At 33.7% G+C, this 12,904-nt stretch overlaps 1 protein-coding gene across 1 annotated transcript; it reads right to left on the reverse strand.

Moving 5' to 3' along the window:
- Window positions 1–4,294: 4,294 nt before the first annotated feature.
- LOC105521424 (taste receptor type 2 member 46-like) lies at window positions 4,295–12,535 on the reverse strand. Its single transcript, XM_011955649.1, is given in 2 exon segments — window positions 4,295–5,568; window positions 12,465–12,535. Coding segments are annotated over 2 exon segments (996 nt in total). The 3' UTR covers window positions 4,295–4,643.
- Window positions 12,536–12,904: the final 369 nt, after the last annotated feature.

A 12,904-nucleotide genomic window follows, 5' to 3' on the forward strand; every position in this document is an offset into this window, starting at 1 on the left:
TGCCTGTTCACTCTGATGGTAGTTTCTTTTGCTGTGCAGAAGCTCTTTAGTTTAATTAGATCCCATTTGTCAATTTTGGCTTTTGTTGCTGTTGCTTTTGGTGTTTTAGACATGACATTTTTAACTTTTTTTTATTGTGGCGTATAACATACATATACAGAGTAATAACACCTAATAAAAAGTAAGAAAAAATTATAAGGTTAACATTGATGTTACCACACCTTGGTAAGGAAATAGAATTGGCCATTGTATATTTAGAAAACCCCATTGTCTCAGCCCAAAATCTCCTTAAGCTGGTAAGGAACTTCAGCAAAGTCTGAGCATACAAAATCAATGTGCAAAAATCACAAGCACACATATACACCAATAACAGACAAACAGAGCCAAGTCATGAGTGCACTCCCATTTACAATTGCTTCAAAGAGAATGAAATATCTAGGAATCCAACTTTCAAGGGATGTGAAGGACCTCTTCAAGGAGAACTACAAATCACTGCTCAATGAAATAAAAGAGGACACAAATGGAAGAGCATTCCATGCTCATGGTTAGGAAGAATCAATATCGTGAAAATGGCCATACTGCCCAAGGTAATTCATAGGTTCAATGCCATCCCCATCAAGCTACCAATGACATTCTTCACAGAATGGGAAAAAACTACTTTCAAGTTCAGATGGAACCAAAAAAGAGCCTGCATTGCCAAGACAAACCTAAGCAAAAAGAACAAAGCTGGAGGTGTCATGTTACCTTACTTCAAGCTATACTACAAGGCGATAGTAACCAAAACAGCATGGTACTTGTACCAAAGCAGAGATATAGACCGGTGGAACAGAACAGAGGCCTCAGAAATAATAACACACATCTACAACCATCTGATCTTTGACAAACCTGGCAAAAACTAGAAATAGGGAAAGGATTCCCTATTTAATAAATGGTGCTGGGAAAACTGGCTAGCCGTATGTAGAAAGCTTACACCTTATACAAAAATTAATTCAAATGGATTAAAGACTTAAATGTTAGACCTAAAACCATAGAAACCCTAGATGTAAACCTAGGAAATACCATTCAGGACATAGGCATGGGCAAGGACTTCATGACTAAAACACCGAAAGCAACGGCAACAAAAGCCAAAATTGACAAATGGGATCTAATTAAACTAAAGAGGTTCTGCACAGCAAAAGAAACTACTATCAGAGTGAACAGGCAATCTACAGAATGGGAGAATATTTTTACGATCCACCCATCTGACAAAGGGCTAATATCCAGAATCTAGAAAGAACTTACACAAATTTGCAAGAAAAAAATCAAACAACCACATCAAAAAGTGGACAACTGTGGTTGTTTATTGTATTTTAACACCTAAAGAAATTCCTCAAACAAAATTGGTGGTAAGCTGTTGTGAGGTGCTTGAATATGTAATATTTTCTCTCTACAGTCCACTAAATTACTTTTTATAGTAACCAGTTTCCTGGTTCTAATCATACAATCACATGTGTTTTGATGGGCTTGTGCAACCTAACTAGGCTACCCTGTTGCTCTACCACCACTACTACCACTCCCCATTCCAACTTTATTCAGTGCTTTTGATGTGGGGACTAGGATGTTCCAAATTCAGTTTATTTAGATATTTGATTCAACGATGACCAACACAGTCAAAGATACTTCACACAGATAAGATCCAAATAAAAGGGTAAAAAAAAAAAAAAAATAGAATTTCCAGCAATCCAGATATTCCCGATGTAAGTCTTCTTGTTGATATTTTCCTCCCTCCTGACTATGCCAATTGTTTTAATGATCACTCATATGTTTCACTGTAGAGATTTATCACCAAGGTAAAAAATTACAATGTATTAAAAACAATGTTTTTCAGCATTATGTAAATGAGATTATACTAAATATATTTTCCATCTTGATAATTCCTCTCATATCTGTGAATATTAGTATCTATGTAGCTCAAATCTGTTCATTTCCTTTGTTGTATTATTCTGTTGTGAACATGTCAGTCTTGTTTGTTAATTTTGATTGCTGTATACTATTCCATTGTATAAGTATGCCACAGTTTGTTTATCCATTGAGAGGACTGGTAGATATTTGGAGGATTTCTCAACTCTAGCTACTGAAACTCAGTAGTATGCATTCTGATAAGAGTGTCCATACTGGATCTTAGGATGTAATCCTTCATCTTAATCAGATAATACCATATTCAGCTGAAATGATGGCACATATTTATGGCACTCCCAGGAGTAGTGTATGAAAATTCCTGTTGTGTCACATACTTTCCAAAATAAGTAATGTCAGGCTAATATATACATTGTTGTATTTACATAAAATGTTATTAAACAATATTTTCCAAGCCCTTTTCTATTCTTATTCAAAATGTATTTTTACATAATGGTTGAACTAGTTTACAATCCCACCAACAGTGTAAAAGTGTTCCTATTTCTCCACATCCTCTCCAGCACCTGTTGTTTCCTGACTTTTTAATGATTGCCATTCTAACTGGTGTGAGATGGTATCTCATTGTGGTTTTGATTTGCATTTCTCTGATGGCCAGTGATGATGAGCATTTTTTCATGTGTCTGTTGGCTGTATGAATGTCTTCTTTTGAGAAATGTCTGTTCATATCCTTTGCCCACTTTTTGATGGGGTTGTTTGTTTTTTTCTTGTAAATTTGTTTGAGTTCTTTGTAGATTCTGGATATTAGCCCTTTGTCAGATGAGTAGATTGCAAAAATGTTCTCCCATTCTGTAGGTTGCCTGTTCACTCTGATGGTAGTTTCTTTTGCTGTGCAAAAGCTCTTTAGTTTAATCATAGATTCTTCAAGGATCTAGATCTAGATGTACCATATGACCCAGCCATCCCACTACTGGTTATATACCCAAAGGATTATAAATCATGCTGCTATAAAGACACATGCACACGTATGTTTATTGCGGCACTATTCACAATAGCAAAGACTTGGAATCAACCCAAATGTCTATCTGTGACAGACTGGATTAAGAAAATGTGGCATATATACACCATGGAATATTACGCAGCCATAAAAAAGGATGAGTTTGCGTCCTTTGTAGGGACATGGATGCAGCTGGAAACCATCATTCTTAGCAAACTATCACAAGAAGAGAAAACCAAACACCGCATGTTCTCACTCATAGGTGGGAACTGAACAATGACATCACTTGTACTCAGGAAGGGGAACATCATACATCGGGGCCTATCATTGGGGGGGTAGGGGGGAGGGATTGCATTGGGAGTTATACCTGATATAAATGACGAATTGATGGGTGCTGACGAGTTGATGGGTGCAGCACACCAACATGGCACAAGTATACATATGTAACAAACCTGCACATTATGCACATGTACCCTAGAACTTAAAGTATAATAATAAAATAAATAAAATAAATAAATAAATAAATGTATTTTTACTTCAATAAATTACATTAATCTTTTTTCATTCTATGACTGTTATTTCATATAAACTTATTAATAATGCTTTATGAATGTGAATATGTCAACACACTTCCACTTCATCACTGACAACAAGCTTACAATGTTACGGCATATCCTATAATTAATACATAGATTTCACAGATGCTCTTTTAACACTTACAAAAAGTTTCACTGAATTGGTTTCCATGATTTCTATACTATTTTCACATTGATAGTTTTTTTTTTAGAAAAGAGAAGGTTGGAGTTCTCTTATCTGAAGTTTAGAAGGAATTTGATAAATGGAAGATAAGGATATCATTAGCAATTCAGAGACTTAGACGTGCCTTAGAAAAAATACTAAAATAATTTACATCAGAGCTCAATTACACAAAAAGCTTTTATTTAAATCAAAAGTTGGAAGAAATGACTTTTTTAACTGCATATGAAAGCTGATAATAGCAATCAAGATCATGATCATGATTTTTCATCCCTCTTATTAGAAGACATTTTTTTTCTAAGCTATTCACATACTTGTATGAAATCTAATATTCCTCAGTACTGTTTATGGTAGACATAGATGAAATTTACTCTACATATGCTTGTCACTCACATTTTATTGTGTGCATTGTTTTCTAACAACAATTCTGTTTGCTTTTTACTAAACATAAAATAGGAATTCATAATGGAATAAAACCCTGAAGATACATCCTCATTATTGAGATAGAATTGAATGACATTATTATCCAAAAAGTTATAGGTTAAAACAACGAATTCTAAGCACACTGTGGTATATTTGTGTGGTTCAAATAACATTAAAAAGAGCAATATTTTTCCCAAGATAAGCTGTCAGTTCTTAATAATTATAAATAGACATAAATTCTTCAAATGAAATAAAAACTACATGCATAAAATAAACATGGCTTCATAATTCTGAGGAATTTTTGTCGTACTTCTTGTAATTTGGCAGTTCTTTTGAAAAAACAATACAAAGCATGTTATTGTCAATGTTCTTCGGCTTTTCATACACACATAAATACACACACACACACATATATACTTTTCTAGACTAACATTAGGTAAAAGACTTTTCTAGGTATACATTTGGAAATTATTCATACACATACATTACAGAAAACCCAGTAAGAAACAGAAAATGTTTCATACACCACCAGTTTGTTTTCTGCTAGAAGACACACAATGCCCCTCTCGTGTATCTATGGCGATGAAGGCTTCTGTCCTTTCACCCAGTACCTCACATTCCACAAAACTGAAAGAAAAATCTGCTTTAGCTTCTTGTTTCCCCAAATCAGGATGAATGGGTGGGTTGAAGGATAGCTGAATATGATAGCTTGGTAGAACATGAAGACAGGTTTCCTTTCCAGCTCAAAATTCCAAACTGATAGGATCATGGACAGAAAGTAAATGGCACATAACAGGAGAAAGGAGGTCACAGTTTGCAAAGCTTTTATGTGGACCTTGGTGCTGGGATCTGGAGATCCTTTGCCATGGACCTGCATCTTCTTGAGATGTTTACACAGAGAAAAGATTAACAACAGAAAAGACATCAGGGTCAGAGTGAGGGGTATAAGGTTTGCTAGCATGCCTATAGTCACATTTGAAAGGTACATTGCACCCCTCAATTTGATCCTCCAAGTAATGTTTCCTTCATATTCTTTTCTCCACACAATCTGATTCATGTTCATCACAAAAAGATGACAAACCAAAAATAGCAAAGGCCCCAAGAGTGTCACCAGAATGACACTCTTAACTTTCCTCTTTAAGTGAAGAAAAATCAGGTTGGAGAAAGTGGCAATCTTGAGCAAATAAAACATGCTGAGGCTAGTAGAAAGCCAGTTGCTGAAATGGTTGGTTACTGTCCAGACATTATAAGTAGTGATTCTTACTTCTTCACTATAAAAAGCTAGATTAAACTCAGTTGCACACCAATGTAGTAATAATGCCCAGAGAAAACCAACTCTGGAGACAGCCAGAGCAGTGAGAATTTGGTCAGCAAAGGAGATCTTTTGTCTCTTGACTCACTCAATGGAATTTACCAATGCTATGAAGCCATTAGCAAAATTTCCAATAAAAGATATAACCATTATTAGAATGGAAAAAGTGATAGAAAAGTTATCATGTCTGAACAGACAGAAAGAAATTTTTAAAATGCTGGTGTAACATCACAGGTTGTGATTGCTTGAATATCCTGACCTTAAATTCTATATGCACCTGATTTGTGTATCTGCTGTGACATTCTTTACTTTTAATTGTTGTGACCAGTGTAAAGCCAGAAATCACCATAGCATGCTAACGGATGAGTTCAATGCTCTCTTTATGGAAAACATTCTTATTTTCAAAACAACTCAAATTAACTCATTCACTCACTGTCTGTTCTTCTTATAGGCTGGAATTATTCATACTAAAGTTGACATGAAACCTGAATTCTCATTTGCTAGTATGCAAACAAGGACATGTTAACTTTCAGTGTTTGCAAGTTTTCCTTGTGTAACCTCTCCATTATTTGTCTTTAGTGACTTTGGTTGTTAGGGAAGTTTTATAACCCAATACAGAGATCATATAGTAAATGTCTAAATTCTTAAAGGGAGCTTAGTCATAACTAAGATCATCACCTATACACTCTTTTCTAAACGCCAGATTTAAATACACAGAATCCAAACTGCTTTTAGCAAAAGCCTCTAAGATTTACTTGAGAACCACAGGCAGGCCAGTACTCTATAAGATCTGGTTGCTGTTAATACTTTTGCGTGACTTCATTATCCACAAGCTCATAAATACACACACAAACAAACACATGTGCACACCACCTATGAATGGAATGAATTATTTTCTCATAATTTCCAAAATAAAAAATGAGTTTCCAAGAGGTTATCCAGCTGAAATTAGTCTTATTTTCCCACTCAGAGTTTTCAGCCCATGAATAATATTTATTTATCAAACATATCTCTAATTCTTAGGTGTTTGGTAAAGTTTCTCTGAAGCCTAATGTTTAAATATTTATTATTTAATTAAAATACTCAGCAATTTTATAAGTATTCCTGACTACCAGACCCTTTCATATATCATCTTGCAGCATCCTCCCATCACAGAAAGACTGACTGCCTTTCTCCTGAACTTGGAGTTCAATCATTTACTTACTTTCATGAACAGAAAATTACTACACTTTGCATAGAGATTTGAGATGGCTTCCATACTGGGGATTCTTCCTCTTTCCATTTACAATGAGAATATCGCCTGGCTAGTACACTGTTCCCGGAGGAGAATCAGAAACTAATGAAGGCAGATTGTCCCCACCTGATCCAGACTAAATTGGTCAAACTCTAAGGACCTCCAAGATGCAGAATCTGGCCCATCTCAAATCACCACAGTCATCTACCAAACCCATTTAGAAAAATAAAATACAAAACATGCGATATATAAACGTCTAATGTAGTTTTGGAGGGTTTCTCTTGCAGAGAAACATAACTGATGAAAGAACTCTGCTAAATAAGAGTGTGGGAAATACATACAACCTTGTTGTATCAGGAATTCAGGAGCCAAAAGAAAAAATAGATGGGGAATGGCAAATATTTGTTCCTGTGAGGTAGAAAACTACGGCTAGAAGAAATCCTTTGGAAAATTCTGGGGGTGGCAGATAACACCGTCTCAAATTTCCTCACGTTGCAACTAAATAAGAAAGTTCTCACTTCAACTCTCTTAGAGTTGTATGAGAATGCATACAAGTAGTTTATTTTCCCCTCAGTATATAATGAGGTGAGTAATGATAATTTCTATGAGACATTTCTCTTAATTAAAAATTTTTATATTAAAATTATAATGCACACTTAGAAATGAACCAAAACAAAAATGGGAAATACCGCAGTGTATCATAAACACTCAAGTAACCATGATGCAGAGCAAGACAAGGAACACTGAAAACTGCCTAGGTCCACCTCCATGCCACTTTCCAAGCAACTAAACCCTTCTTCACACCTCCTGAGATAAGCAATATCCATAATTTATAATGATTATTTCCTTAATTTTCTTCATACTTTACCACCTAGGTATGCAACCCTAAACTGTATAGCTTGGTCTGGCCTGCTTTGCACTGTGTGTAGATGAAATCCTACATGTTTTTCTTGTTTGTGGCTTCTTGGACTCAACATTATGTTTCTGAAATTTAGTCACATAGTTGCAAGTACATGTGATTTTTTTTCACTTCTCTATATTGTTCCATTGTATGGATTTACTGTAATGATTCATCCATCCTTAATATATATTTGGCCAGCTTCTTTTTTGAACAGTTATTAATAATTCTACTACAGCATTCTTTCATATATCATTGATTCAATTTCTTTGTATATATGCTTTTGGATAGAATTACAGGGTCATTGTTCAAAGTCTCCTCATAGACATAGAAAAGTTCAAAAACTACTTTAACTAAATTTACTCCTGTCACCTGTACCTCCAGTCTATTTTTTGCCATTTGCATATGTCTTATCAATTATATAATTACCCAAACAAGACATTATTATTTTATACAGTAAACATTCATTTACAATTATGCACATATTTACCACTTTCATTAATTTATTTTCCTTCTTGAATATTCAACTGAATATTTTCAGTAAGTACCTTTATTGGCCAGGCAGGGGGGCTCACACCCATAATCTCAACATTTTCTAAGGCTGGAGCAGGAGCACCCAGGATTTCAATACCAGCCTGTGCAACACAGCAAAACTCCCTCTACAACAAATGAAAATCTTAGCCAGGCACAGTGAAGCTAATCACAAGGCTGAAGTGGGAGGATGGTTTGAGCCCAGGAGTTCCAGACTGCAGTACGCCATGATCCTACCACTGAACTCCAACTCCAGCCTGGACAACAGAGTGAGACTCTTACTCTACCACCAAAAATAATAATAATTTTTCTTTTATCTGAAAATTTATCATTTTAAGTTTCTGTTTATCAAGGTGTATACTACTTTTGAAATACACTGAAGACATGATTCCACTGAACTCTAGCTTCATTTTTGTCTGTTGAAAATCAGGCTGTCATTTAGACTGCTATTCCCTTTAATGTAATCTATCTTTTCCTCTAGTTACTTTTCAGGTTTTCTATTGGTCTTTGATGTCCTATCATTTTATGTTAATTTGATTCTAGTTATCTTGTCTGAAGTTTGATGGTTTCTACAAATATATGAACTGATACATTTTATCACTTTTGGAAAAACATCCACATTTCTTCTGCCCCATTTTCTCTCTTCTAATCTTCCAGAACTCCAGAAGTATGTTAGTTGTTCTGATTGTAGCTTCAATGTCTCTGACCCTCTAGCCTTATATTTTGTATCCCTTGGTCTCTTTATGCTTCATTCTGGGTAGTTATCTTCCAATTCACTAATTCTTTCTTCTTATGAAACTAAACAACGTATTCCTAACGTGAAGTTCTTAAAAAAGGAGTTGTTATAAATTTTTAGTATACCTGAAATGAAAATGGTAGTGATTTTCTTCTTTTTGTAATACTTAGGTCACAGAAGAGATTAAAATCATGGTCTAGGCCTTCTCCTGCAACTTGGAAGAAACTGGAAATTGATTTGCTGTGATAGCTTTTTTTGGATAGTAGCTTGTCTATTGTTGGGTCATCACCACAAACTCTCCTCACAGGGAAATTCAGTGAACAGCACTGGATCTCAAATGTCATACAATTAGTAAAATATAGTATCTCAACCTCAGCTCCACCATTCTATTTCATGATTTAAATTTTACTCTGTTTTTATTAGCAGGAATCAAGTCTTCTTCGTTTATAACATCTTTAAAAGATCAAATCGTAAAACAGTACTTACGAGTTTATCAAAGATCAAAGGACTTTTAGTCCCATTGAAACAAAACTGAATCTGGTGCTTCTATAGAATTCCCCCATTTAATCCATATCCTTGAATATAGTTTTGGTTATAGAACTATAACCTTCGAACTCTATCATCACTCACTCAAGTGTGACAGAAGATCTGAGGTCTTACCTCTGTTTGACAATTTGGTCCTAAAACTCGCTCTTTAGAAAAGAAAAGCTTGCTCATAAAATGTGTTATTTGCTTTGTCTTTCTTATTAGGGAGTTTTAGCTACACTAAAATCTAAATTATTTCTATCGTGATCATAGTGAAAAGGGGATTACTTTAAGCTCATCCATAAATATTTGCTTAAGCAATGTATTGTAAAATAAACTACACTTAATTTTTAAATCTAAATGTATTGAGCTTGACTTAAACTTTGCTGTTTACTCCTGTAACTTTCCAACAATTATGATCTTTTTAAAATTACTTATTTTCCAAATTATGTGCTTAAATGTTTCAAAAATAAATCATTTAATGAGATAGATGTGGATATACATAATGATGATAATGATGATGGCAGGTGAAAGGAAGAATGCTTTTTGATAAATGTGATTTCAGTCTTGTTTCTAAGTACTGGAGTTCAGGGTGATGAGAGAACACTATTATTCTTCCTCATGGCATCATGATTCTTCTATGATTCTTAGCATCAGGCCTAGGCAAATACCCTCACATGGTATTTCATCAAGAATAAAGTAAAACCAATGTATCTTCAATGATTTATTTGCTTTTTCATTTTATTACACTTTAAAAATTCATAGCAAAAATGATATCCAACAATTAGGATTCTATTTTGGTTTTCTTTTGTGCAGTTTTCAATATGAACATAGACAAATACTGTATGTAATATACAGCATATCAACTTTATTTCATCTTTTAAAAGCATCATTAGCAAGCTGAGTTCTTGTAAACGCTTTTTTACATTCTTAAGTATGGTGACTAAATCTGTATTATTTTACTATAGCAGTCAAAGTAGCATTACATATGCACAAACATACTCAAAGATCATGCTAAATACGTTTTATACCTTAACAAATTTGCCTTTCTATGATTTTTTTCTCTAATGCAGAACCAAAAAATTATAGCAACAAAATATTTAACCCAACACACAGGTGTACATATGAATAGTATTGTGAAATTAGAATGCTAACAATATGAATATACATATTTCATTTAGAGACACATTTTGGGATAATAGGTCTATATGTCTAATATCTATCTTACTATAATTTATTGGAAATTCATGACTTTCTGACACTTTGAAATGTGAATTATAAATAATTAAATTGGAAGTAAGAAAAAAGGTGTCTAGCAATCATAAATATTCAAATTTTGATGTTTCAAATTCATATTAGCATTAAGTAGGTGGATTTACAGTTCTTGTTTATCTTTTTTTTTTTAATTAATTTAAGAAAAGATTTGGGCTAGGTGTGGTGGCTCATAACTGTATTCCCAGCATTTTGGGAGGCTGAGGCAGGTGGATTGCCTGAGCACAGGAGTTCAAGACCAGCCTGGACAACAAGGAAAAAACCCGTCTCTACCAAAACTAGAAAAATTTAGCAGGGAGTGGTTGTGCACACCTGTTGTCCTAGCTACTCTGGAGGCTGAGTTGAGAGAATCACTTCAGCCCAGGTGGCAGAGGTTGCACTAAGCCAAGATTGCGCTTATGCACTCCAGCCTGGACAACAGAGTGAGACCTTGTCTCAAAATAAAAAAAAGAAACATTTTAAATTTTAAATTGGATATCTTAGTACCATAATGCTCTATTCTCCTTTATTCAGCAAAAACTCTAATTACAATGGTATCTATGAGAATATGCTGTATCACCCTAATTTTATACATAGAAATGTACTTTATGTTTCTGCTTTTTTAATGTTTTTTTATTGGGGAGTATAACATACAGAGAGTAATAAAACCTAATAAACAGTAAGAGAAAAAATTATAACATTAACATTGATGTTACCACACCTTGGTCAGAAAATAGAATTTGCCAGCAATCCAGATATTCCCAGTATATGTCTTCTTGTTGATATTTCCCTTTTATCTCCTCCCTCCTATCCCAATTGTTATGATGATCCCTCATATATTTCACTGTAGAGTTTTATCACCAATGTAACAAATTACAATGTATTAAAAACATGTTTTTTCAAACTTTATGTAAATGAGATTATTCTAAATGTATTTTTCCATCTTAATAATTCCTTTCACATCTGTGAGTATTATTATCTATGTAGCTCAAATTTGTTCATTTTCTTTGTTGTATTATCCTGTTGTAAACATGTCAGTCTTGTTTGTTACTTTTGATCACTGTATAGTATTCCATTGTATAAGTATGCCAAATTTGTTTATCCATTTGGAGAACTGATAGACATTCCAAGGACTTCTCAACTTAGCTATTGAAACTCACTGATACGCATGTGTATGTATATGTATTCACATAAGAGTGTAAATACTGGGTCTTAGGATGTTGTCCTTCATCTTAATCAGATAATGCTATACTCAGCCAAAATGACTGTACAGATTTATGATCCTAGGAGTAGATTATGAAAATTCCCATTGTGTCATATCCTTTCCAAAATAAGTAACGTCAGAGTAATATTTACCGTTTTATATTTATGCAACATATTATTTAAAAACATTTTCTAAGCCCTTTTCTATTCTAATTTAGAATGTACTTTTACTTCAATAAATTACATTAATATTTTTTCATTCTATGATGGTTATTCATATACATTTATTAATAATGCCTTATATAGTATACATATTTATATTTCATTATAAATTTGTCTAACCTTTTTGCTTCAAGTTTTGAATACTCTTTTGTTATAAGCAAGTGTAATTATACTGGAGATACTTCCTTTAATCAATCATTATGCCAAAGGACTTTGAAAAAATATAATTAGTTAACAGCACACTGTAAAGGAAATTTCAGGATTGTTTAACAACTTTTAAAAGGACTCAAAGAAAAAAATGTTGAAATATAAAAATAGTCTACAAACTTAATGTAGGTGTCCATGGGAAAAATAAATATATCATTGCTGTTATTGAAAAAATGATTGGTAGTAAATTTATCATGTCTGAATGTTTTAAAAAGTAGGCCTTATATCACTGGACAAGATTCCCTTTAAGGTCCTGACCTTAACTTCTATGTGTACCTGATACCTGAATGTGCAATAATGTTCTTGTTCCTTTTAAATTCTGTGACCAATGTCAAATGGGAAAACATCTCAATATGCCAATGGATGAAATCAATGCTGTCTTTATGGAAAACATGATAATTTCCAAAACAGTTCAAATTAATTCCTATTCAAACACAATATCCTTGCTGTAAGATAAAATTTTCCATATTGATATTGAAGTGAAAGCTGAATGCCCATCCACCAGCATGTCAAGGAAGAGTTTTTTAAATTGTTCTGCAATTTTTCCTTGTTTAATGTCTCCATAATTTGTGCTCAGCAACTTCAGTTGTTAGAGGTATTTTACAACTCAATACATATATGACACATTGGTTGTATAGCCTGGTGAACGGAGCTTGAGGACACCTAGGATCATCACCAAAGTAGATTTATTTTTTTTCAATGCCAGTAATACATAG

The sequence above is a fragment of the Colobus angolensis genome, unplaced genomic scaffold, assembly GCF_000951035.1.
Source record: "Colobus angolensis palliatus isolate OR3802 unplaced genomic scaffold, Cang.pa_1.0 Scaffold11, whole genome shotgun sequence".
Classification (NCBI taxonomy): Eukaryota; Metazoa; Chordata; class Mammalia; order Primates; family Cercopithecidae; genus Colobus; species Colobus angolensis.